General features: G+C 54.9%; 1 protein-coding gene across 1 annotated transcript in view; it reads left to right on the plus strand.

Annotated features, from left to right (window-relative positions):
- TRAPPC9 (trafficking protein particle complex subunit 9) overlaps positions 1 to 27,330 on the plus strand; it is a 468,592-nt gene that overhangs the window by 90,735 nt on the left and 350,527 nt on the right. Inside the window, 4 exon segments of the mRNA XM_047783197.1 lie at positions 10,745 to 10,871; positions 18,328 to 18,473; positions 21,436 to 21,521; positions 24,469 to 24,595. Of these exon segments, the coding sequence (XP_047639153.1) occupies positions 10,745 to 10,871; positions 18,328 to 18,473; positions 21,436 to 21,521; positions 24,469 to 24,595 (486 nt within the window).

Below are 27,330 nucleotides of genomic sequence, written 5' to 3' on the forward strand. Positions count from 1 at the left end.
TCTCCCGTCTCCGTTTCTCTGGCTCCAGTCCCACGTCAGCTCTCGGCGGCAGAGCAACGGCGGTGGGGACAGGGGACCCACACCGCAGCACAGCTGCATCCAGAAACGTTAGGAGTAGCTATAGGACAGAATCTCTTGTTGCCTTGTAAACAGGGATCGTTACGTCGTCAAACCTAAAAGATTTTTACTTCAAACCCTTTGATACAGAAGAGTGTTTATTTCATGCCCATTCTCCTTGGGGAAGACCTGAAGCAGCTGGAAAAGAAGCTTTTGCCTTAAACAGTTATGAAATTAATGTTATACCAAAAGTAATTATTCGAGTTATGAAAAACAAGGATTATTAAAAACTAGAAATTACAGAGCCGATCAATGAGGGTGTAAATTTCAAAAATTCTGTGAAGATTTGTGGCGAGGATTTAAGAGTTCATCTCTTACTGTATTCAAAATACACTTGTGTTCACAGTAAAAGTTTGGGAGTTCCTGTCGTGGCGCAGCAGAAACAATCTGACTAGGAACAATGAGGTTGTGGGTTCGATCCCTGGCCTCACTCAGTGGGTTAAGGATGTGGCGTTGCTATGAGCTGTGGTGTAGGTCGCAGATGTGGCTCAGATCTCGTGTTTCTGTGGCTCTGGCGTAGGCTGTTGGCTACAGCTCTGATTCGACCCCTAGCCTGGGAACCTCCATATGCCATGGGTTTGGCCCTAAAAAGACAAAAAGAAGACAAAAAAAAGGGTAAAAGTTTGCTTATAATCACACATCCCATCCCGACTTCTGAGCTTCAGAACGAAGGCTGGGCCTGTCCCCTGAATGGCCTAGGACCCTCAGTGGAATTTGCTCTTTGCCTTGAGGGTGTTTCCATTCCTTATTCTTGGAAGCTTGAAGCCATCCTCAGATCGTCGTGCTTCTCCTCTGTCCTGTGAGTTGCTGGGAGGTCGCCCGTGTCCCTTCTCACGCTTGAGCTGCTTTCCCGTGGGATTCGCGTCGCCCCTTCCGCCAGTCTGTCCCGGTTCAGACTTGGCAATGCGCGTTTCTCGGTCTGCAGTGGACTCTCAGCATCAGGCCCCGTTCCATGCTTTGGTCCCTTGATGCTTTCTTCACCCCGAAGCCAGAATTCCCTCCGTGAAATGTGAACTAAATCACAGCCTCTGTTCCTTGTTAACCTGCAGTGACCACCTCCCCTCCATCTGGTGGATTCTCAGCTCCGTCTTGAAGATGCTCCGCGTTTGATCCAAACCATCTTTTTGGCCTAATTTCGTACTTTCTCCGCCTGTATAGTCTGTATTTCATATATACGGGGCTTTAAAAATTCTATGTTTCTTCATTTTGAGGATCGTCGCTGGCTCCGTCCTTGGACTTTGCCTGTTTCCCGTGGTATTATGAAAGTGATACCTCTGTCATTCCCTTACCTAGTTCTCAGTTATGCCCCATCTCATTACGTCCCGTGAGTACTTTCACTATCTGGTTCCTTCGCTAGATGACAGGCTCCTTGGGGACCAGACTGCCTGACTCACCTTCATCTTTTATCATTTGGACAATGCTTTTACCTGGAAGATAGTCAGTAAGTGCAGAATTAATTAGCATCGCTTTTCCCTGGTTATTTCTTAGTGGGTATTAGTTGAGACCCTGCCATGCGTAGGAGGAGGCTCCGGAGGCTGAGGAGTTGGGAGCTCGTGGTGATGGGGGGATCCGGCTAAGGGCTTTCGGGTAGGATGTTTCTCAGACGGGGCAGATACTCTCTCTTTGTTAAAGGCGTGTTGAGTGAAATACGAAACAGGGTTAGAAGCAAGGGAGATGACCCCACAGAGCAGCTTCCTACAAACCAGAGCCTGGTGGAGAAGCGGAGGCCACACGGGGACTAAGGCCTTTCCAAGCTGCAGCTTCCTGTCCACAGGACGGGGAGGACAGTGGCGCTTCTTCCAAAAGGTTTGGGACAGTTCACCAGTGGGACCGCTGGGGAGCAGTACGTCCTCATTAAATGTCTGTTGCTGCTGCCCTGCTGTGGCTAAGCGGTGTTGAGGGCAGCTCTGTGGGGCTTAGGAGGGGCTCTGTGTCTTTGGGACAGGAAACCCCTCTGTCAGGATGAGGAGCCTGGAGCTCCCGTTGTGGCTCCATGGTTAACTGCCGCGTCCAGCGCTGCAGGGCAACAGGAGAATCACCCGCAAAACACACAAGCCTCTTTTCCAGTTAGAGGGTGGGGGACCCGGAGGCTCTCTGTTCCACAGAGCGAAGGCACCTAGGCTTTAGCCCTCACGACTTTTATTAGGGAAGGTGATGTAGGTTAAGGAGCAAAATCAGGTGAGGCAATGACAAAACCATCACTGAGTGAACAACAAAGGAATCTGCCAGCAGCTAGTTACAGGTGCATCCCTCTAGGGCATGGTGCAGCTGCTCCTGGCTAATGCATACCTCCCTTGTCTTGTCTTTGAATGAGACCCTGTACCTGAGAACTCTGCGTCAGCATTCCTTAGCCTGTGCTTTTGCACGTGCGCCAAGTTTGCCTTCTGCAGAGTTCAGCAGTTCAGCGGTCTCCAGCAGTTAACAAACCCAACTAGTATCCATGAGGACGCAGGTTCGATCCCTGGCCTCGATCAGTGGGTTAAGGATCCGGCGTTAGCCATGAGCTGTGGTGTAGGTTGCAGATGTGGCTTGGATCCCACGTTGCTATGGCTGTGGTGTAGGCGGGTAGCTGCAGCTCCAATTAGACCCCTAGCCTGGGAACCTCCATATACTGCAGGTGCGGCCCTAAAAAGACAAAAAAAAAAAAAAAAAAAGAATGAGGAACCTCAAAAGTCCCTGTGGAAAATGTTAACAAGACCCGAATTTTCTTTATAAAACTTTCTGAAAATTCAATTTTAAGTATTTTTGAAATAATTTAAATACGAGCGAGACGATGCTTTAAATACGACGCCCTGCCCAGGGGACCGGCCCTTGCTCTCTCACGCCCACCCGATTCTTAATGGGTTGCTTGCTGTTGGGTTCGGGCACCCACGGGTGTCTTCCCGAGGAGACAGATGAGCACGTAACTCCCACGTGTGGCGATGGCTTTTCAGTCTCGTCCTGACTGGCCTTTCTGTCCCTTTCACCCCCGTTCCTCTTCTCTCTGGAGGGACCCATCCTGAACTTGTAGGATTGTGTCTCTTCAGACCACCTGCTAGCTCTTCCTCTTCTCACTGCCCTTAACCTCTGTGCTCCCAGGATGCCGTCCTGGAGCCTCTGTTTTCCTTCCGGCGCCGTCACGCCTCACCCGGAAGTGTGTCCGTGCTGGTTTCCTGGTGCTGGGGGACTCTGCCTTGTTCTGAGGCTGCCTTCCTGATCCCCATCCAGCCGTCTGGGGGTTTTCTCCCCTTGGGGTGGTCCCTGCGTAGTTCAGATGTGTTCTCACCCTGTGTTTGCACCTTGGTCAGTGGCCCTGCCCCCTCCTGGACGCCAAAGCCCTTCCTCTCGGTGCCAGGCTTGTCTCCCACATCTGCAGCTCCTGTGTCCATGTGGGCATCAAATCCTTTCTCCTCTAAATCATAAATAGTAAGGAGATTAATTAGACTGTGGCATGTTTGACTGTGTCCAAATATCTCGATATCTCCGGACCATACCATGCCTGGCACATATTGCCATTATTTTTTCATTGATAAAAAAAATTATGGGGAGTTCCCATTGTGGCTCAGTGGGTTAAGAACCTGACTAGTATTCATGAGGATGCAGGTTCAATCCCTGGCCTTGCTCAGTGGGTTAAGCATCTGGCATTCCTGCCAGCTGCGGCAAAGGGTCGCAGGTGCAGCTCGGATCCCATGTTGCTGTGGCTGTGGCCTTGGCCTCTGCTGCAGCTCCCGTTAGACCCCTGGCCTGGGAACTTCCATAGGCTGCAGGTGTGGCCCTAAAAAGAAAAAAAAAATGGTAGGAGGTCCCGCTGTGGCAGGGCGGGTTAAGACTCCGACTATAGTGGCTTGCAGTTTTTATAAGGTTTGGGCTTATCCTCATGCCACGGAATGGAACCTGGGGACCTGAGAAGTTTCCTGAGGTCCCTTCTCCTTGACAGGTCCCTGACTCTCACGTTCATCTTTTAGTTCCATGAGACTCCTGAAAATTCCACAGTGCTTTTGGTGTATCATTTGAATTCCTTTTAATCGTTTGTCAGGTTTTGGTAATGGGGTTAGTGAAGTGTTCCCCTTTCTGTTTCATGAAAGACTTTCTCCTAAATGATTGGTAGTATTAACGAGTGAAGCCATCTGGGATAAAAGTTCTTGATTACAGATTAATTTGTAAAAATAAATATGGGGAATTAAGATGGCTTTTTTCTTATGTAATTTTTGGTTACTCCCCCCCCCAAGGAATTTGTCTCTTTCATCTCAGGTGTCAAGTTTGACGGCATATGGTTATTTATGACATTCTTTTATTATCCTTTTAATGAGTGTAGGATATGGCCTACATAAAGGTGGTTTATGCTTCTTTCCTTTTCTCGTGACCAGCCTTGCTAGGGGTTTATCAATTCTATGAATCTTTTTCAAACAACCAACTTTTTTTTTTTTGTCTTTTTGCCTTTTCTAGGGCCACTCCCGCGGCACATGGAGATTCCCAGGCTAGAGGTGTAATCGGAGCTGTAGCCACCAGCCCACACCAGAGCCACAGCAACATGGGATCCGAGCCGCATCTGCGACCTACACCACAGCTCATGGCAATGCCGGATCCTTAACCCACTGAGCGAGGCCAGGGATCGAACCCGCACCCTCATGGGTCCTAGTCGGATTCGTTTCCACTGTGCCATGATGGGAACTCCAAGGATCTTGCTTTTTTTTTGATCTAAGTCTTATAGATGGGTTTAAACCTACCACCTTGAAATTTGTTTTCTGTTTGTCTTATCTGTGTTTTCTTTTTCTCCTTTTCTGCCTTTATTTGGGAGAATGAAATATTTTCTGTGTTCCAGTGTGTCATCTCTATGGACTTTTAAAGCCAAAGCTCTATTTTTTTTAATGTACTTGCTCTGCAACCTGAGATTACAGGATGCATCCCTGACCACAGTCCGTCTTCAGTCCATACTATTGTGCGACGTTGCTTTTTGGACTTGGGGTGTAAACAAGAGTGGGGGGAGGGAAGGAAATAACAGGGACCTCCAGACAAAGGCGCTGCCTCTGCTGTCAGTCTCAGCCTTGGGATCTGTAGCATCTAATTGATAACCGAGCTGGGCTTGGGTTCTGTTGGAGCTCACGGGTAGCTTCGGTCTTTGAGGGGTGGGGTCAGGATGAAACCACCCCAGGGCATGGGGTGTGGGTGGGGAGAGCCTGTGGGGCTCTCTCTGGGGTTTCCAGCCAGCTGCCAGCGCCTCCTGCAGGCCGTCTCTCCCACCCCGACAGGTTGCTGGTTGGTGGGTCCAGGGGAGCTCTCCCATCTCAGTGCCCCCTCTGGCTTTCTGCCTTCGGGGAGCTTCTGCTTGGCTCTGCCCCCAGGCTCCTGTACTTGGGGTTGGTGCCTGGTGCCTTGGAGGGACTGTTTCCGGCTCCTCTGCCCTGCTCGTGGCCTTTGATGGCCATGGCCTTGGAGAAGGGGTTCCTCTGTTTCTCCTGCTCTGCCCCAGCTCTGCTGTTGCTTGGGCAAAGCACATCGCACCTCAGGGCACCTCTCAGCTGGGTGCCTTGCCCAGGTCTGCGGGCAGCTGCCTTGTATCTGGGGAAGGTCCCAGGCACCTTGGGAGGGGGCCCTCAGCTCAGCCCCCAGCCTCTGTGTGCACACCTTCTGCGAAGGCCCGGGGAGAGGGTGACCGTGCAGACATGCCTGGCGACTGGGCTTCCCTGAGTTCGAGTCCCCTGAACCCACCTCAGGAAGCTGGGAAGAGTTTGTGGAAAGGTCTCCTTCCTCTTCGCCAGATCCCCTGCTTCCTCTTGCCGCCCTGAGCGTGAGGACCGCTGTGGGTCTCCTCTCCTGGGGAAGACGTGCCTCGTTCTGGAATTTAGTTCCTTTACGTGCCCCTTCAGATGGGTTTTGGTTGGTTGGCTGGTTGGTCTTTTTAGGGCCACATCTACAGCCTATGGAAGTTCCCAGGCTAGGAGTTGAATTGGAACTACAGCTGTTGGTCTACACCACAGCCACAGCACTGTGGGATCCGAGCCGTGTTTGCGACCTACACCACCGCTCATGGCAACGCCAGATCTTTAAACCCACTGAGGGAGGCCAGGGATCGAACCCGCAACCTCATGGGTCCTAGTCGGATTCATTTCCTCTGTGAGAAGGCCCCTTTTATAACTCCTGCAGCTGGGCTCATAGTGTGGCAGTAGGCTGTCTGGTGTCTCTCTTTCCTGCCGTACTGTCCCCTCTCCTGAGCCACTGTGGGATGACTTTGGCGGCCTTCTGTCCTGCAGAGCTGGTGGGACAAAGTCCCGGGGAACCCGGGCCGTGGCTCCCGGCACCTGGCTTCTCCTGGGCGCCTGGCCCAGGCCGGCTGGCGCAGTGGCAGATGTGCGGGCGCTGGTGGCTGCTCGGCCTCTTGGCGGTGGTTCTCTCTGTGCCTGGAATCCACACGCTCTCCCAGGGATGCGGTTGTGCACCTGCACGAGCATCCGTCCCTCTGGACCCTCCAGTCCTGTTGCCGTGGCAGCTCTCCAGCGCCCTGCTCTTCTTCTGGGACACTTGAGTTGGCTCTTTCAGTTCTTGCGGGGAGTGTTGTTCGCTGTGAGTGACTCCAGAAGTGGAGGCAGCAGGGTGGGATTTATAATGAAGATTAGCTTTTCCGTGGCAGTGAGATGCTCTTGGGTGAACAGGTGTGGTGTACAGATGTCCCAGGTTCAGGGTGGTCCCCGGCTGCACAGACTCCTCGTTTTGTGGCTTTGGCTGAACCACCTCCTCTCCCGGACCTTATTTATGTCTTCGTAAAATGCGTCACCTAGGCTTCTTCGTTAGTGGAGAATGATTCTCTTTCCTGTGAAGGGAATTCACTCGGGGGAACTGCAGGCCTCCCCAGTCCATCCCTGGAGCGGGGGATGACGTCAGGTACCTGATCGCCACGCATAGTCCCACCAGCCACTGTGATGGGTCGGCTCACGTTGCTTTGCCCTGCTTGCTCCTGGGAGGTGCTGCTCTGTCTGGGCTCCCCCAGGTGGTGCCAGCTCAGCTGCGGTGGTGCCTCTGGCTGCAGAGGTCTACTGCCCGGCTCTCGCCATCAGCGAGGAGCTGTGCTTTCTAAGAAACCATGTCAAGTCCTTCGCGTGGTCTGTATGTGATAATAAATGTGATTCTTTAGCCTCTATCTTTTCTCTTTGTTCTGTTTTCAGCTCATTTAGAAGGGTGGGCAGGAGGGTCCTGCTCCCTGGGGACCCGCTGAGACCTCAGCATTACGTGTGGAAAGATGGACAGTGTTCCTATGGGAACAATTCAAAGAGTAACTGTGCTTTTTATTTCTAAAAGTTGGAAGTGTCGGAATTGAAGTAAAAGTGTAATTTCTGTTATCACAACACCGGTGCTTTTCCCTCTGTATTTTTTTCTTCTTTCTCCTATAGTTTTCTTATTTCAAATTTGGAGGAAAAGCCGTCCTTCTGTCTCCCCTTTCTGCTGTCTCCCTGTGTATAATATCATAACTGGCTTAGCGCCCACGTGGTTGTCTCAGCTCATTACTTAGAAGAGACAAGAGGAGATGAGCTGTGAACTCGTGACGTGCTGGCTTTCATGCTGGTGTCAACACTTGGAGTGACTAATGGTCCAAAGTTTTGGTGACTGTATTTTCTGCTTCTATAGGGGACAGTCTCGTTAAGGTGGCAACTAGGCTTTTATGAAAAATATTCTATTTGTGAACAGACACAGGCTGGCAGACATGGAGAACAGACTCGTGGTTGCCAAGCGGGGGTTGGGGGGGGGAGTGGGGTGGATGGGGAGTTTGGGGTTAGTAGATGCAAACTATTCCATTTAGAATGGACAAGCAGTGAGGTCTTACTGTACAGCACAGGGATAGACCATGATGGAAGATAATATGGAAAAAGAATGTGTATATATATGTGTGTGTGTGATTCAATCATATGTCTGTATGACTGGGTCCCTTTGCTGTGCAGCCGAAACGGGCACAGCATTGTCAATCAACTATCCTTTAATAAGAAAATTTAAAAAATGTTCTGTTTGCACGATTTCTTCAGTTTCTGGGATGGACAACCCTCAAGGTGCTCTCGTTTGGCTGAAGTAGCTGTCGGATGCTCTGACAAGAACTGTCCTGATGGGGCTGATGCCCTGATGGGGCTGATGCCCTGATGGGATGATGCCCTGATGGGGCTGATGCCCTGATGGGATGATGCCCTGATGGGGCTGATGCCCTGATGGGATGATGCCCTGATGGGGCTGATGTTCTGAGCTGAAGGTTTCTGTCCCTGCGGATCCACGAGCTGAAGCCCCCACCCCCAATGCGATTTGGGTTGGAGGTGGAGTCTTTGGGAAGTGATTGGGTTTAGACTGGGTCGTGGCGGAGAGAGCATCCCATCATGATGGGATGAGTGCCCACAGGAAGGAGAAGACACACAGGGCTCTTTTTCCCTCTGTGCACGCTGAGGAAAGGCCAGGTAAGGATGCCGTGAGGCGTGGGCATCGGCAAAGCAGGAAATGAATCGCTGGCCCCCGGATCTGGGCCTTCCCAGCCTCTAGAACTCTGAGAAATCAGTGTTTGTTGCTTCAGCTCCTGTCCACGGTCTCTCGTTGTGCCAGCCAGAGGAGACTAAGGCAGTTGCTTTTTAGTGAAATTAATTAAGACGTCGTTGTTGCTTTGCGCTGACCAGATCCCACGCTTAGAGCGTGTTCAGAGTGACCGCGAGCTGCCTTCCTCCCCAGGGCACCTGCCGTGTACCTTCTGTTCTCTGTGGCCAGCCGAGCGGTGCACCGCGGCTGGTCTCCGGTGGGTGGCTTTGCAGGTGGCCTTGGTCCTCACGGATCCGTCATTTCCTGGGAGAGCGTCACTCAGCCTAATGTGGTGCCTGACCCTGGGCGCTGTAGCCACCATTGGGCAGGTTGGGTCCCCACAAGCTGGAGCCCTTTGGGGGGCCCGTCGCCTGTGAACTGAATGATGTGAGTATTTGAAGAATCAAGTTCCTGCTGCAGATGAACGTGTCTGTGTTGTGTCTGGGTTAATTCTGGTTGCTTTTCTGCCCTCCTCCGGCCTGAGAATGATGCTTAGACACAGGAAATCCTGGGGCACAGTGTACCCCTTGGTACATGTGCCTGAGATCTAGGCAGGCCCTGCCTGGATGGTATGTCTCTCGTTCCTGGTCAGTGGGCCTGTGGCCTCCACCTCCAGCCCTGCACCACTCCCCTGTGACGTCCTGACATGCCCTGAAGGCACGCGTGTGACAGTGGTGACAGTTGCTGTGGTTCCTCTGCGCTCAGCCTCGCGTCCCCGTCACTGCTTTTAACGTGGTCTCTCTTTTCACCCTGAGTAGGTCTTTAGGTAGAAGGCTACTCCCCGGGCAGGGAAGGACCCAAGTCACGTATCTGGTCTACCTCCGTGGCCCCAAGTGTCACCCCCATGGCAGTGTCCATCTGTGACTCTCCTCTCCAGGCCCTCTGCCTTCCCTGTCAGCGGGGACAGAAACAGGGGCCAGGCCTGAACCCTTAGGTTCTTTGTCCTCAGTTCTCACAGACAGTATGCGCAGTGAGGGGACCACAGGCTGCCGCCAGACATGGGATTTTTTTTTTTAATTTTTTAAATTTTTCTGTCTTTTCTAGGGCCGCACCCGCGGCATATGGAGGTTCCCAGGCTAGGGGTCGAATCGGAGCTGTAGCCGCCGGCCTACGCCAGAGCCACAGCAACACGGGATCCGAGCCGCGTCTGCAACCTACACCACAGCTCACGACAATGCCGGATTCTTAACCCACTGAACGTAGGCCAGGGATCGAACCCGCAACCTCATGATTCCTAGTCGGATTCGTTAACCCCTGAGCCACGACGGGAACTCCCAGACATGGGACTTTTGACAAGACCCGTAACTTCAGTTGGGCTCCCTTTTGTCATTTGCAGAATGGGCACAGTAATGCCTGCCTTCCTGGGTTTCTGCGAGTTTTCTGGCAGGAAGTGCCCTTGAGCCCTGGAGTGTTACAGAGCCTGTGGGCGCCTGTCTAGAGCTTGTCCGGGGCCATGAGCCAACATCCTTCGCTGTCACCTCGGTCCTCTTTTCTGCCTCCTCGTGGACGGGATGGCGGTGAGGTGGTGACAATCAGTCTCATCTCACAAAGTCTATTTTCTCGTCAAAATGACTGATTTGTACTTATTTGCTTAAATATCTGTTACACAGATGGACTGTACACTCCCTGGGGTCAGGGCCTGGCATTTTGCTTGGTGCCTAGTAATTGCTGGAAAAATATTTGTTAAGTAATAAAATGTGCTGATTCTCCAGTCCTGCCTGCCCATTGACTTTCTCGGATTTGATAGGGATGATTCTTTTGGAGAGTGAAATCTCCTAGGAGAGAGTAACTTAATTTCCTTTTTATCCACAGGCCCTTAAATGGGGCAGCTGCTAGGGATTATTTAAATAAATTGAATGAAGCTTCTGTTTTCTTTGTGTCTGTTGGGATCACTGCCCTTTATGTCGGTGAGATCGGGCGCCTTCAGGGTGGCATGGCCGTGGTACTAGCCCTTTATTTCTGCCAGAAGATTGGATTCCCTGGACTTTCAAGGATTGCATTCAGAATTTTATGGTTGCTCACAAAAATAAAATAAAATCAAGCAAAACAAAAGCCTTCCTCCTTGTTCCAGGGTTTAATTAACCTCTGCCTTTCATTGTCTCCTCAGAAAAGAAGGACGTGACGCAGAGCCTGGAGAACTACACGTCCAAGTGCCCCGGCACCATGGAACACATCACGCTCCCCGACGGCCTCACGCTGCCCCCGGTGGCCCTCACCAAGCTCCCCATCGTCAGGTAGGGCAGCCTGCCGCCGGGGACGGCCCGCTCGGCCCCCAGCCTCTGGTCTGGTTAGAAGAGGTCCTGTCTCCCGCTGGCTGTGTTTCTGCTCTCATTGCACTAAGTCCTCGCCACCGCCGCCTGTGAGGCGTGTTTTATAGACACTTTGCTGCTTGGCAGACATGCCGGGACCCCGGGTACCATGTGCCGTGGATGCCGGAAATCTTTGAACCGCTCCTCCTTCTTCTTGGCGCCCTGATAGGACAGGAGGGGCTGGCCTGACTCACAGGCTGCGGCGCTGCACGAGCAAGGCCCTTACCCTCCCTGGGCACCAGTTTGCTTATCAGAAAAGATTAAGGAATAAACCCCATGGTGTTGGGTTATTAGGAGAAGTCAGTGAACACTCTGTGAACGCGTGTCAAGCTGGGCTTACTGAATGTGCCTTTTCTCGCTCTGCCTTTCCTGGGAGGCAGGTGTGCTTCTGCCAAGTGAAGTAGTTTTGCGGCCAAGGAAAGAGTCGTCCACTCCTGGGGGGGGCGGGTGGGGGCAGAAAGGGCTGCCATGCGTGGGGGTCGCTGTCAGGCTGCCCTTGCATTTTAGGAAGACGTCCCTCTGGGCACGTGTGAAGCAGCTGAGGGACAGAGCTGGCAGCTGCGGACACAGGGCTGGGCAGGACCCGGAGCTGCTCGTACTGCCTCTTGGAGTTTCTCGGAGCAGACTTGCGGCCCCGCCGAGCCAAGCATCCCAGAAGGGCGGGCGGTTGTGTTGTGCAGGCAGCTTCAGTGTCGCGGATACAAACAGGGACCAGGTCCTTGCTGGGCCTGTCTGTGAGCAGGACTCTAAGTGGAGTGTGTTTGATGTAGGATTAAGGACGTGCTTCGTTTTTAGAAAAATTAAAGCCCTTCTTTCTAATTTTTCCTCTGTACCATCATGACCTGGGTCATTCTTTTTTTCCTTTTTTGGCCGCCCTGTGACCTGTGGAGATCCCAGGCCAGGGTCAAATCTGAGCCACAGTTGCAGCCTAAGCCGCAGCTATGGCAACTGCCAGATCCTTGACCCACTGTGCTGGGCTGGGGATCAAACCCAGGCCCCAGTGCTCCCAAGATGCCACCCCATTGCACCACAGCAGGAGCTCTCCAACCTGGGTCATTCTTAGGTATACAGCTGTCCCCTAACAGAGCATCCTGAACCTGTGGGCATCCTGGGCCCTCCAGGCTGCATCTCCGTCCTCTCGTGCCCAGCCTCTTGTCCGTGGAGCAGCAGAGGGTTCTTGCTGGCTGGCTGCTGGGGCACAGGGGCAAGAACAGCCCTGGGTCGAAGTTAGAGCTTTTGGGTTTATTCCTCACTAACGTGTGAACTTGGACCCTGGCCTCTGTGAGCCTCAGTCTCCTGATCTTGAAAATGGGCTGAGGAACTCCCCGTCCCAGACCGTTGGTCTTGTTTTAACATTGAGCTGATGCTTGTGAAAGCATGGAGCATGGTGTAAGTGCTTTTAGTGAATCGTGGTTTCCTTCTTGGAGACACCTTTAGATCCACCTTTTCAAACAGTGCATTGATTGAGAAAACCTCTGTAGTATTAACATTTTGATCCTTAGCTGTTTAGAGACACCAGACAGAGCAGACTAGGTCAGCGCGTAGCAGTCTAGTAACACCCAGCCAGGCATTGTTCCCTGCGCTGTCAACACAGTTGCTTGGCAGGTGTTTCGTCCCCGGTTGGGGTCGTTGCGGCTTCCTGCGGGGCACCTGCGGGAGCCTCGCCCCTGTTCTGGTGCCAGGATATTCTCTGGTCTGGTGTGTCCTGGACTATTTAAAAAAAAAACCCTGTGTGAATACGTTTTTATTCGGTTTTGGTGACACCGGGCTGTCACCAAAGAGAAGTGAGCCCGGATTGTCCTGGTGACTCATTCATTGTGTTGTTCCCACCTGGGGTCATTGAAAACCGGACGTGGTACTGCGTGAGCTTTAGGAAGAGGAAGCCCGGAGGTCGTGAGGGTGGCCCCCGGCGGGCTCAGTGCTCCAATGAGGAGGTGCCGGGAGCAGCGTCTCCCTCTTCTCCAGGTGAGGACACAGTGACCGTGTCTGTACACCGGGAAGGGAGCTCGGCAGAAGCCAGCCGCACGGACACACTGACCTTGGCCTTCCAGCCTCCAGGCTCCGGGAAATGCTACTTGCTGTTTAAGCTGCCCGGGCTGTGGATCTGCTCTCCCAGCCTGAGCTGAGACAAGCACTCTGATGGTCTGGGTGGCTGCAGCCATTCGGCCGAGACTTTCTGGAGTGACTTTCCAGCATTCCTTCGACTGCGATGTCTCATCAGTAAGCTTTTGGCAAGCGCTGGGCAGCGGAGAACTCTCTCATCTTCTCAGGCCAGAAGAAAAAAAAGACGTAGGTGTTCTGTGATGCAGACGGAGCGGGGCAGGCCTGCTTTGTTGGCACTCAGTCGGTGCCTGGGCACGGTGGGTGCCACGGGGCTGTGTGTGGCACGGTGAAGTGCTCCCACCGCACGGGATGGTCACCTGCCTGCACAGTCAGTGTCCTCGTCCGTCTCAGGGCTGACACAGTCCCTGGGGACCCGGCCAGTGTTTTCTCTTGGAAAACAAGCCCAGGGCCATTTTCATGTATTTACCAAGTAGTTCAAGGATCTGTGCTGGAGAACATGGACTTTATTCGTTTAAAAACATTCAAATCAGGCATCGCAGGTCACTGCTTCTAGCCACACACGGAGGAGCCCGAAACATGTATGTTTGCAGGTAGCGGCTCCTGCGCATGTCCACTTTCATGAGTAAATGATCAGGCTTGCGGAGCAGAATCGTTAAGCGGGAGCTAATTTAATGTTGGGGTGCCTCCCAAGTATGATTTTGGTTTCAGAGGAGGCCATTGGTGCCGTGTTTTCTGTTGCGGACTTCCCTCGTTGTTGACAATAAAGCCATTTCATCAGTTTACGGGAAAATACCTGTTCTGGTTGCGTGGGGCATGCCCTGGGCTCACCCACAAATTGTTTCAAGTCGTCATGATGCAAGTCAGTTAAAAAAGGGCCGATGTGTACCCCGGTTTTAACTCTGTTCTAAAATGCAGTTCATCGCACGTGTACGGAATGGCCAAGATGGGCTCGGCCCCGTGGTAGAGGCCAGGTTCAGTAGCGAGCCACATGCCAGGGGCCCGCGTGCTGGGAGGGTGCCGGGCCCTGTCCCGTGAGCACCTGTTAGTCTTCACGGGATTCCCGGAAGTGACCGTGTCCACGAGAGGCCGTAATCGCCTTGTCGACTGTCCGCACTCCCTGCAAGTGGAGAATCGCTTGAGCAGAAACTGGAGTTGGGTTCAGAGGCCACTTCAGGAAGCTGGCGGGCCTTTCGTGTGAGGCAAGACGGGGCAGGGGGGAGTCGGGGGGGATCTGAACTGTTTCTTTGATGAGCTGACGTCGCGCTCCTTCATCCTGGCAGAGCGCCAGGGTGGATGAGGCTGCTCGAACGGATAAGGATCGAGCCCTCCAGTCAGAACGCTCTCGGGTCACTTTGCCACCTTCTAGTTAGTTGTGCTTGAGGAGGGATCCAGGCCGTTCTTAAAATAGGGACCTAGAGGCCAGGGAGTTGGGGCAGTTCTTGGTTTTTGAAGCGGGGCGAGGTTGGCCCCTCTGGATGCAGGTGAGGATGCAGCTCCGTGGTCTCCGCAGGTTCGCCCCATGTCCTGAATCTTCTGTCACCCTGGGGACGGTCGCCAGGCCCATAGTCTCTGACCAGTTTCTCAGACGAGAGCTTGTTGAAGGGAAGAAAGGAGAGTCCGAGCAGGTGGCCTCGCTTCACTGCCGTTTCCAGCGCCTCCGTCACGCCCGAGCCCGGGAGGGCCAGTGACTGCCCCTTGTCGCAAACAAGGATGGGGCGGGGGCTGCAGCACACAAGGGGCTGCCCTGTTTGCTGAGACCCAGGGGTTCTCAGGTCCGCTTCCCCGTAAATAGGGTTGAGGGAATAAACACCAGGGGAAGAAAAGGGAGCTGTTTTTTCCCGTGTCATTCTTCTCACCAATTTGTTTCCCATCACCTTCCTAATTAGTGTTCCACCACCGCTTCGCCTGGTCCCAATTAGCCGCAGGATGCCGAGGAGTCAGATTTTAAAATGTCAACAGTTTCCAAGTGGCGTCCCTAAAATAACCCTCGTCTTAGACACTTCATCCCTGGAATTACGCTTTATCCTTGGCAGCTTCATAGACCAAATGTAACTTCTTAATTCTGCAGCAACTGGTGCTAAATGAATTATGTTTCCTTTAGGTCAGATGCCCTGAATGATGGTTCTTCTGGGGGACTTTTTATAAACAGACATTCAATGGCAAATTTGCAGTTATGAATGAAAGCCATGACTGCTGGTTGGATTACTTTCTTGGCTGGACCATACCCTCAGAATGCCTTTGCATATTTTATTATCTTTTTTTAAGGCTGTACCTGTGGCATATGGAAGTTCCCAGGCCAGGGGCTGAGTCTGAGCTGCAGCTGCCAGACTATGCCACAACCATAGCAATGCGGGATCCGAGCCTCGTCTGCGACCTACCACTGCTCACAGCAATGCTGGATTCTTAACCCACCGAGTGGTGCCAGGGGTTGAACCTGCGTCCTCATGGATACTAGTCGGGTTCATTGCCACTGAGCCATGACGGGAACTCCCATCCTTTACATGTTTTAAAAACTTTTTGGGTGGTCTGGAATTGTGGTCCTGGTGTGGATGGTTCCTGGAATCTCAGATGGCATCTCATTTTTAGGTGGTGATGGCGGTATGGAGTAGAAAGCGCCTTGTATTGCAAGAAAATGGGATCATTTTGCAGATGAGCGAATGTGGAGCTTCAAGTGGACGGGGCTGGTCCAGTGCTCAGCAGGCTGCTTGCAGCAGCCCTGGGACCAGCACCTCGGTGCTTCACTCCTGTCTGGTGTCTTGTCTTTGTGCCGGGGACTTAGCTGTCTATGCCTGTAAAGGAGCCTTGTCTCGGGGAGGGAGGAAAGAGGCTTCTGTGCACCTGCTGTGTGCCCGGCGCCACTGTAGGTACATGATGTATGTTAACTTACTTGGTCTTTAAGTAAGGGCTGCGGTTTGAAGGTCTCCACTTCAGACCACTCCCCCACCCTGCTTGAGTTTGGAATCAACAGAAAGAAACATCTGTCTCAGGTGGATAGCAGAGACAGTGCAGGGCAGGGCTCAGGGCTGGCCAGATGTTCTTTAGCCTCTGGCAGTGCTGAATGACTGACTGCGCCTTTTTGTGGGGCGGCCCCGTTGAGTCTGTGCAGAGAGCAGGATGGAGGATGTGCTCCCGGCAGGCAGGTGCACCCCCAGGGGAAGGGCCTGGGCGGTGCTCACGATGGTTCTCCTTCCAGATTTGCCACTGCCCTTGGGAGGCGTGGGGGAGGGGCAGAGTGAGGTCGGGACTGCCACCCTGAGAATGTCCCTCCCCACGGAAACATGGGACCGGGGGACGGAGGTGTCCTCCTAGTACGTAGCATTAGCAGGTACCTGTTACCTTTCCTAGTTTGTAAGTGAGAGGGCTGAGGTCCAGGGAGGTGAGGCTGTCCGTGCCCGTTGCCCAGCCACTGGGTCCTTGAGGCTGCAGTCAGGTCGGCACCTGTAGAAGGTGCTTCATCTGCAGATGAGGCCCCTGGGCTTGGATGTGCTGGACGTTAGGGGCACATCTGACGCAGCACCTCGGCAGCCCGAGGACTTGCTCAGCGGCCCCGGTGCAGTGCAGCTGGTGGTGTTGACTCTGCACCGAGGGCTGGGATTTGCAGCTGTTAGTGATAAACTGCTTAGTCTGAGTATACAGCTTTGAAAGATTTGGAAGCTGCGTTTGAAATTCAGCTTTGGGGAGTTCATTCATTCCGCATTTATGGAGAGCTCCGCGTGGAGTGTTGCGCCAGCACTGGGCCGGAGACAAGTGAGCCCTGGGTGCCCCGTCCTCGAAAGGCTCACAGCTGGACTGAAGCAAATAAAAACCAAAGTGATTCTGATCCTGTACGAGAAAAGCATACCAAAGGGGTTTGCAAAGACGGGGCGGTCAGAGCAAGCCTGCAAGAGAGACTCCTCGGTTTAGAGAGCTTGGACGTGTAAGACCTTGGATCCCTGTGGGAAGAGGTGGGACTCGTGGGTGACCTCCCTCCCCTGGCGCCACGCATGGGGAGCTGTCGGTGACGGCTGATGGTGGTGGGGGTGCTGGCGTGCAGGACAGGATGGCACCAGACGGCCGAGAGTCCTTGCAGCTAAGAAAGGCGTGATTGTGTGGCTTCCGTGAGGGGGTCCTTACGGGCTGTATATATACACATACATAGTCAGTAGAGGTCAGCCTGGCCTGTGGCAGAAAAGCTGTCCTTAAAAATTGACCCTTCCCCCAGCACAGGCTTACGTCTCACTCACACAGAGTCGATGCAGCCGGGCAGTTAGCTTTCCAGGGCAGCTGACCTCCCCGAGGTTGCTTGGTGGTCCCGGCCGTGTCCCTCCACCCCACCTGCCCCGTGTCGGGCCCCCAGGATGGCCAAGCGGTGGAGAGCTGAGGCTGGTGCGCTGCTTAAAGTGCTTTTTCTAAGGGGCGGGGGCAGCGGGGGGGGGGGGAATGTGCGTTAATTCCCCTCCCAACCCTCCGACCTGACCTCTTGCAAAGGCTGCGCAGGGAGGGAGGAGCAGTGAGGGTCCAGCCAACCCACCAGCCCTTGCCCTCCCCCCACCCCAGTCCAGACCCTGACCCCTGACCTGCCCAGCTGCTCCGGGGAAGGTCACAGGCACTCTGTCTCCTGCTGTCGCCAGTTTCCAGCTGTGGGATGTGGGCGGTGCTCGCTCTCCCGTGTCCATGTCCTCGTTGATGATTGGAGACGATGGGGTCACAGCCCGCTGGGAAGGTGGATGTGAGATTTCGTGGGGACAGGGCGTGTGGAGTGGGCGCTGCAGGCCGGCACTCCCCGGGCCGGGCTCGCTGGTGGAGCTGAGGGTGAGCATCCTTCAGCGGACACCCCCAGCTGGGAGAGCAGCTGCTGTTCAGACTGCTGATGGGGTCGCCAGTCCTCCGTAAGGAAAGCCACCAGCGCCGTTACCCTTCCCCCGTGGCACTTTTGGACCGCAGGGGTCGGGGCCTGCGCTCTGCTTGCCTTGGAGGGAGGGAGGCGGAGGAGAGAAGCAGCTTAGGCTCAGGGGTGGGTGTGGTACCCAGAGGGCTTGGTTGAACCCACGGTGGTTCTGTGAGGAGGGCGCAGCTGCACTTTGGCAGCGCCCACGAGTGGGCAGCAGGTGCAGGGCAGGCTTCCTGTGCCCCGAGCCCTAGTAGGGCAGCCCAGGGGACGGTCCGCAGGGGTTGCGTGTAGCCTTCTGCTTCGTCCCTCGAAGTGAAGAGCTTTTCCTCCCTCGGTCTGTCTGCTCTTTGATGTCATGTCTTTCCAACACATGGTATTTGCGTGTATATATGCCGAAGCCAAGCCACCAAGGCCGCTGATGTATTTTTGTTCCTTTTGAAACAACAGGTGTGTGAAGCTGCTGAGCCTACCCGCCAGCCTCCGGCCGCAGAAGATGAAGAGCCTGCTGGGCCAGAGCGTGTCGGCCAAGAGCCCCTTCATCTACTCCCCGATCACCGTGCACAGCCGTGGGGAGGAGCGGAGCGGGAAAATCGGTGGGCTGCTGCTTTCGTCCCGGCCCCTGTCCCGCGCCGGGCTGCGCCTCCCTCTATCCTGGACACCGCTTCTTTCGGGCGTGTGTCTACCTTCCTGCCGGTTCATTCAGTTTGCTGCCTGAGGCCGTGGCCTATAGACCTGACCTTTTAACATCTATTTCACTAAAAGGCAGTTCTAGAAGCCGGAAGGCTGATGCAAACCACGGAAGAGCCCGTTGGTGATCAGGGTGATTCTCCAAGGGGTGTCCTGGGGTGCCTTCTGAGTCATCGAAGGGGATTAAGGGTTGACCTCATTCAGGATCGGCTGGGGCCTAAGGATCTCATACCATTGTCCCTTTTGAACGCTGGCAATGCTTGTTTTGTGTCATGCTGACGGTGGCCTCTTCTGAGGCGCCTGGCGACTCAGCAAGGAGAGCTGATGCTGTGTCGGGGTACACGCTCCTTCCCGAGCCTCTGCCACCTGCTTTTCTATGTGCTGAGCTCAGGGCCACGTCCCGGCCCCCAGAGCCCAGGCTCACCTGTGTCCACCCCCCATCCCCGGGGTCCTTCCCCAAGCCTGGCTGAGCCTCAGGCCATTTCCACACCAGCTTCCCCCTCCTGGGCCCCTGGCATTTTGAGGTTGCAGCGCCTGTATGTCTCGGTGACAGTGACAGAGCTAGAGGATGGAGAGGAGTCGAGCTTGTCATCAAAAGCCACCAAGAGATGCTGTTGAGCCCCGGCTGTGAACACGCATGGGGCCGTGCGCCAGAGCGGGGCGGCCCTGACAGGTGTCGCATGGCCTCCGTGCTGTTCCTTCCCGCAGTTTCTGGCGCACGGCATCGAGGGAGGGCCTCACTGCGCCTCGACACGGATGCTTGGGAAGGAGATGCTCTCCTTTCAGACAGAAAGACGCATTCCTTCGTCTCAGGTTTACCTGTAGAGACTAGGATTGGGCACGTGTCTGTGATTCCTTTCAGCACCCCAGGAACATGAGTTCAAACAATGGTTGTTGGGCCATGACTAGGAGATAGTCCCTTAGCTGAGAGGCAGGGCAGCCTGTTCAAACAAACCACATTTGCACAGGGTTTGCCTGGCCCATGAAGGAGGGCTGGGTGCTCCGTGGGCTCTGTGATGTGCGGAGGGCGAGGTGGGAGCCTGCGTCTGGGGAGGATGCTTGGAGCCCTCCCGTCCTTGGGGGTCTCGGCCTGAGGCTGGGCGGGGAGAGGCAGGTTTCTGGAGCCGAACGGGGAGAGCAGCAGAGTGAGGGGGGCTGTTTGGGGCTGTGCAGATGGAGCCTGGCAGCTGCCTCACTCACTCGGGCCACGGATGGCGGGCAGTTCTGCCTGTCCATGTCCCCTGCTGGGGAATGAAGACGGGTGTGCCCTGCTGACCCTGTCACCACGTAGTCAGGAGGCCCAAACGAGTATCTGGTCATGCAGGCATTTTTCAGACTGACTCACCTGGGCTCCTTCTTCATTTCATGCAATTTCAGGATGCCACCTCTGGGTCACCTGGCACACGGTTGGAGGAGCCCTAGTCTCTGTGCGGGGGGCCTGGTGCAGAGTGTTGGGGGAAAATGGTGTCTTTATGAAAGCCTGTGAAAGCTGAAGGAGTCTCATCAGTGAATCTTAGTATATAGTGTAAAAAAACCTTTTCACCACCAGCGTCCCTTCTAGATACTTCGGAGTTCAAAGACTTGAGTCCCGCTGTAGCACTTACTGGCTCTGTGATTCCTGGCGTGTTTATTAGCCTGTTTGGACCCTGAGTTCCCGCCCTGTGACAATGGGGATTGACACAGCACCTGCCCAGGCCACTCTGAAGAGTGGTGAGACCGCCTTCCAAGGGCCGGGCCGGGCATTCTGCCCAGCAGGGGTTATGCGACACTGAGGTCCCGTCCGATTCGCCTGATGGAGGAGAGGAGAGGGCGGTGGAGGTGAAGGCGGGCCTCTGCTCTTTTCCTTGGCTGCGTAACAGGTTGCCACGAATTTAGGGCTTAAAGAACACGAATTTATGTTCTCCCTGTTGCCGTCACGAGGCCAGCACGTGGTAGCCGGGTGCTCTGCTCAGAGTCTTCAGGCTGAAATCCAGGTGTCAGCTGGGCTGGGTCTTCATCTGGGGGCTGGACTGGGAAGGACCTGTTTCCAGGCTCCCTCTGCTTCTTCACCCACTTCCGTGCGGTTGTAGCACTGAGGTCCCTGCTTGCCCACTGGCTGTCAGCTGGGACCCCTTTGAGCTCCGAGAGGCTGCTCTGGGGTCCTCGCCGTGTGGCTCCTTTGCAGACGCCCTCTCGTGCTTCGACTCTTTTCACGCACGATGGGCCCATTCCCTTCCAAGGGCTCACCTGAGCACCCGAGCCGTCTCGGCCCTGCCAGGATAATCCCTCATTGATGAACGGGGAGCCCACTGAGCGGGGGCCTTACTCACACATGCCCCCCGCCCCCGTCACATAGCATGACCTGTCATCGGTGCCCGCGCGCGGGGAGAGGATCACACAGAGCACGTGCACCAGGGCCGGGGTGCTGGGGGTCGTCTCAGAGTCCCGCCTCCCGCGGGTGTGAGCTGCAGCTGCACCTGGGAGAAGCCACCGTCGTCTTTCACAGACAAGCGAGGGAAAGGGGAGCCATGCTGTGTGCCACTTAAAACTGACCATGGCGCCAGCCTCTGGGCTTATGAAGGTCCTTGTGACATGTGGCTGCACACCAAGGACAGTGCTGCCTGCACTGGTTCCAATATCGTGATGCTGCGTCTGGCCCTGAGGGGGAGAAACGTTGGTTTCTGCCCCAAGGTCCTGGTGGCAGGGGTGATGTGCTTTGCTGCAGAGAAAGCTGGCAGAAAGGTGGCTTTGCACTGATGATCTCAAGACGGGCAGAAAGCTCGCTGCCGCACGGGAAGATAAGTGGCCAGGGAATACCCTGAAACCACGGGAGACACGCGAAACCCCGTCTAATATCGTGGATGCTTCTCTTTGTGTGTGTGTTCCCAGATTTCCAGTGGGTGCAAGGAGATGTGTGTGAAGTTCAGCTGATGGTGTATAACCCGATGCCGTTTGAACTGCGGGTTGAAAACATGGTGCGTATCCCCGGCCACCTGACCCTCTGGGGCTAAATATCCAGTTGCCACTAAAATCAGTTTATTACCTGGCATTTGAGGCACACCTCCTATGACCTATGTCTGCTTTTATATCTGTCTTGCCAACGACTATAAGCTCTTTGAGAGTGAAGACCACGTGCTGACAATCCTGTGTCTTTCATGCCTGGGACTCAGTGGTCCAGTGAACAAACAAAGATGCCTCGGGTTTGAACACACGCTGAGCTCAGTTGATTGGATGGGATTTGAAATAAGCACGTGGACGTTTACGTGCAATTAGCAAGGCTACACAGTCGGCCCTGTGCCTGCCACTCAACATCAGTGTCTCTTGACTGCCCCCAGGCGGTGACAAGATCAAGGCCTGAGGGAGGCACCAGCTCTCTGTTTATAAGGGAGTGAGTGACCGCCCAGCTGATACGAGGTTTCCTCGGCTCTGCAATTGGATGTTCCGTGTCCATGTCTGCACGGACTGGTAACGGTGCCCGCTGCAGCTGTGCCCGTTGGAACGGCTCACCCTGTTCCAGGGTCCGGCCAGGAGCGTTGCTTGGCTCCAGGGCGGAGTCCCCGCCCCTGTGTGCGTTCCTGTCCTCGAGCCTGCTCCATGCCGGTTATTATTCCACAGAACTGCTCTGAAAGTTTTCAGCCCTGAGCGAAGGGTGCGTTAAGCCGCTTGACGCCTTCCTTTGGGGTTTTGCGACTCGTGTTCAGGGTGGGAGGAGGGCTCTCCATGCAAGCGCCTTGCTGAGCACCCGTGCCATGTGGCTGCGTGCCAGGCGCAGTCACGGCAGGTGGTGGCGGTGCACGGGGTGCTGTAGGACCTGTGTGGAGTCACGGAGGCCCCTGAGGATGCCAGGGTGAGGGGCAACTCGCCAGGCAGGCGGGTAGTTACTTAAGAGGAGGTTCGGGCCTCCGTTCAGGAAGGAGGTGGATGATTCTGTGACGTTCAGGAAAGCCTCGAGGCCTGCTTTTCCTGAATCTATCGGAGCTTGTGGAAGTTCCACTGGATGCTAAGCTTACAGCCCCGAGGTCCTAGGGAAGGAGTCTGCAAGGACACCTGTCCCCTCCTCCTCCTGTCGTACAGGCACGTAGAAGCCTTAGGATTTAGCTCTAGGTGAGGCCTAAAGTGACATTCTGTCTCTTGGCTGAATCCAGGAATAATAGCTGTTTAGAGAATTTCCCCAAAGTGGTGAAAGTATCGTATGTCTGCTATTCTTTCTTATACATTTTCTTTTTTGTCTTAAAAAGTAGCTCTCATCTTTACCTGGTTAAAAAGTACCATGTCCATTTTATCCAAACTTAGGAAGAACACAGAATAAACGTTACTACTAGCATATATATAGCCCACAAATCATGTTCAGAGTTTAAAAATTAAATTATGACATATTTCAGGTGTGTGACCTGGGACAGGGAATCATAAGACTCGTATGTCCCCCATTCACGTTTAGCATATGCTGACCGTTTGGCCATATTTGCTTTAGCTATTTTAAAAAGAAATCAAAGGCCAAACTGTTTTGCCTGGTGACCACAGCTATCCATTTGGTGTCTCTGCTTCCATTCCTGGCCACTGCGTCTGTTGACACAGGGTTTGATCATTTCATACTTTTGCTCGAAATCCGGGCACAGGTGTGCTTGTTGTCACTAGAGAGCCTTTGCTTCTGCGTGCTTTCTGTGGACAGTTAGGAAAGGCAGGCCGGTGTGCACACGTGGGTGCCTGCTGCATGTGTACTTCTGCACGTGTACCCGTGTGTGCCTAGACGTGTGCCTGCACAGGTGCCCATCCACAGCCCAAACACGGACTCTGAAGTCCTGACTTCACAGGGATCCCTGCAGCTCCAGCCCGTCTCCGTGGGCCTCTCCTTGCCTTCCTCCAGTGCCACGCGTGTCCTTTCCTGCAGGGTGGGAGCGTGGGCTCACAGCAACACCAGTACATCCCTCAGCCGCTCGCTCCCGGGGTGGAGCCAGAATGGTTCCAGGGTTGCTGACCTAGCGCTGCAGAGGACAGAGCCTCTGGAAGGCGTCCAGACCTCTCCGCCATTCAGTCTTTAATTTATCCCGTCCGTCTTCTGTAGACGCCAGTGGGAGAATCTCACACGCCATTCGTTAGACTTATTCTGAGATGGGGATGTTTTTGATTCTTGTTGATAGTATTTTTAATATTTTCTGATTTTTTTGCTTATTGCTAGTTATAGAAATACTTTTTTTTTTTTGGCTGCGCCCATGGCATGTAGACATTCCCAGGCCAGGGGTCGAATCCTTGCCACAGGACACCAGGGAACTCCCAAAATACTTTTTTTATGCTGACTTTGTCACTTGGCTAATTGCCCTTGTTAGGTTTCACCGAAGGTTCTGTAGGGTGTTGTGTGTTCACGGTTCTTTTTGTGTGAATGATTGTCGTGCCGTTTCTCTCTGGCCCACTCGCTGGCCGGGGCCTCTGCCGGGCTGCGAGGGGACGTCCTGAGCTTGCCGTCCCTGCCGCCAAGGAGAGTCTGTCTGTCTGGTCGGCTGTTGAGCTCGGGGCCTGGCACTTGGGCAGCGGACTGAGAATTCAGACGCCAGGAAGGATATCCACCGATGTGTATTTCTACGCTTTGTGTTTCTTCTTTTTGTTTGCCAATACTTTCCTTTGTCTACATTCCAACTTGGTAAAACGACAAAACAGAATTTTAAAGATGCAGCCAGTAGGCTAGTATTAACGATGGCATCATCGTTCGGGCACCCACGACGCTGCCCACCTGTAGACTGTTTTGTGTTAATTGCACTTGTAGGCGTCTCTGCACCCCTGCGGGCTTTCGTAGGAGCCATGAGTGGGTCTTTTCCTTTGACAGCCCCGGGCTTTCCTGTTGGTGATGCACAGGGCTGCCTGGGGACCCACCGAGGCAGCGGGCTGGGGTTGGGCTGTGCTCATCGCTGTCCTCTGTCCACACTCCAGGGGCTGCTGACCAGTGGTGTGGAGTTCGAGTCTCTCCCCGCAGCGCTGTCCCTTCCCGCCGAATCTGGTCTTTACCCGGTGACTCTTGTTGGGGTCCCACAGACGACGGGGACAATCACTGTGAATGGTAAGGGGGGCTCCTTTCTGGGTGCCGTTCGGAGGGGCTGCTGACTCCTGTGCTGCCCCCATCTTTCCGTCCTCACCTGCTGACAGGTGACAGACAGGTGGCGTTCTTTGGGATGTGACCGTGTGCAGGTCGTGGGGGACACACACCGCCCGTCTCCCCGAGCACACCCTCTAGTCCTCCTGCTGCGGTTATGCCCTTGGAAGCCAAGGTCTCCGCTCGCTGTGGCCTCAGCTCTTGCTCTCCTCAGCGACCTCTTAGAGGGCTGTCTACACACGCTGAACCCACCTTTCCACCTGTGGTGGTTCTCCAACCCACTGTGTCCTGGATTTAGCCAGCGCTTCACCAAAACTGCTGTCACCGAGGCCACCAGCAGTGTTTTTCAGCAAAATCTGGTGTCTTGGCATCTGCTCTGGTCCCGCGTCACTGCTCAGCATCCCGTGGTCCCACCGTCTCTTCCTGGATGTGCTCACTGCGCCCCGTGCACCTCAGCCCCCCGCTGCTGCCTCTAGTGCCCGTCCTCCTGGGCCCGGGTCTTCTGCTGTCGCTTGTCCAGCCCAACCCTTAAACCTGCGTCCAGCCCTGTCCTTTCCTCCCTCCCGCTTCCCCGGTCCCCTCCTTCCTCCCCCAACCCCATCCGCTCCTTCCCTCTTTTCCACCTGCTTTTCCGGCTTCAGCCCCACCTGCAGGCTGCTGATTCTCCTGTCCACACCCTTTTTCTGAACCTGAATATCCAGTCACCCCCGGCCGTCTCCTTGCCCATTCCGTGGGCACGTCACATACAGCGTGTCCCCACCAGAGCCCATCATCTCGTTCCTGAAGCTGCTCTCCCCCGTGGCTCCATCCCAGTGAGGGCAGCACCGTCCAGCCAGTTGTCCCCGGGCACTGGGAGTCACCCTTGATGGCTGCCGCCTCTGCCCCCCAGCTCCACGATGATGACTGTGTTGTCAGACCCCTCCTCCCCGCCGGCCTCTTGGGCTGGCAGAATGTGCCCCTCTTCTGGGGTCTGTCGCAGAAGCTTTAGGACCATCTTAGTGCTGCCACTCCTTCCGCATGGCAGCCAGGTGACCGTCGTGCCGTGCACATCTGGCCACGTCACCTCTGGACTAGAAGTGCTAGTGCCTTCTCCCTCCGAGTGCTTGCTGTCAGGGCCGCCTCCCCCCGCCCCCCAGCCGAGGAGCCCGTGTGAGCTGGCCCCGCTCACCTCTGCAGGCGTGTAAGAATCCTGTTCGGCAAACGCCCCACGCTCTCCAAGCCTCTGCTCCTGCTTTTCCTTCTGTTGGCTTTTCCTTCCGGGCTTGACTGGCCCCGGTGCTCTGCCAGTGCCTGGCCCGGTCCTCCCGTCCCCCTGGAGATGGTCCTTAGCCCCCCCGCCCCCCGCCAGGTCGAGGTCCCTAGTCCCCATGCTACTCTGTGCACGCCCCTCCTCCGTGTCACTGACTGCAGTTGGCCCTGCCTTGCCAGCCTCGTCTGTCTTGCTTGGCTGGATACTCACGCCTGGCATCTGGTAGGGCCTCGGTAGCTATTTGGTGGCTGAGGGAGCAAACAGTCCCTGGGGAAGGCTGCTCTCCGGAGGGTGAGGCGGCAGCCCAGGCGAGGGTGTGTTGCCGCCAGCGCTGGGCTGGGCTGAGCTCCTGCTTCTGGGGGGGGGTGGTGAGGAAGGACTTATCCCCACTGGTGACCCTGAGGTTTGAAGGTAAACTAGGAATTATCCAAGGGGTGGGATGGGGAGAAGGGGAGCCAGGCAGGAAGAGCACCTGTCCAGGCTCTTACTTACCTGGTGGTCAGAGAACAAGGTGCAGAGGGCACCAGGGAGGCTCAGAATGACTGGTCCAAGGCAGAGGGGCAGAGTGACGAGGCTGGGAGGCAACAGAGGCCCAGCCGACCCAGAGGGGAGGAGAGATGTGGTCTGAGCAGCACTGAGTCCCGGGCTGCTGTGCGAACAGGCTGGAGGCTGGGAGAGCAAGTGGGGAGCCCCAGCCTTGGTCCAGGGAGAAAGTGATGGATGCGGGACCGCAGCCGCGGGCGGGAAGCGGGGAGGGGCAGCGGGTTAGAGAGGAGGCGACCGGGACCAAGAGGGTGATTCAGACAAACACGCAACCAGTGGCCACCCTGCCCGCAGAGGAGGGGTCAGAGCCTCAGTGGCAGTGTCTGGGCCCTGATCCCAGACGGGGGTGGAAAGGGCTGACCTGTGTCGCCAGTGCAGCAGAGGATCTGTCCTCGGGTTTCGAGTTTATTTGCAGTCGTCTTCAGCAGTGGGTGACAAAAGGGAAATGACTAATTTTATTTAACTTTTTTGGTCTTTTGTCTTTTTCAGGGCCGCACCCACGGCATATGGATGTTCCCGGGCTAGGGATCTAATTGGAGCTGTAGCCACCGGCCTGCGCCAGAGCCACAGCCACTCCAGATCCAGGCTGCATCTGCGACTCACACCACAGCTCACAGCAACGCTGGAGCCTTAACCCACGGAGCGAGGCCAGGGATCGAACCCGCAATCTCATGGTTCCTAGTCGGATTCGTTAACCACTGAGCCATGACGGGAACTCCTGGAAATGACTAATTTTAACTAAGAAACTGAAAACAAAGCTTCTTAGTGGACAAAGCCACATCATACCAGTTTTATAGCGAGAAGGATGGGGGGCCATTGTGGGTTTCTGAGGGGGAAGTTTTTGCGCATGAAATGAACGCAGTCTTTTGAGAAACATACTTTAAGAAGGAGGAGACACCGGTGCCATTGA

Source organism: Phacochoerus africanus, chromosome 6 (assembly GCF_016906955.1).
Source record: "Phacochoerus africanus isolate WHEZ1 chromosome 6, ROS_Pafr_v1, whole genome shotgun sequence".
Taxonomy (NCBI): domain Eukaryota; kingdom Metazoa; phylum Chordata; class Mammalia; order Artiodactyla; family Suidae; genus Phacochoerus; species Phacochoerus africanus.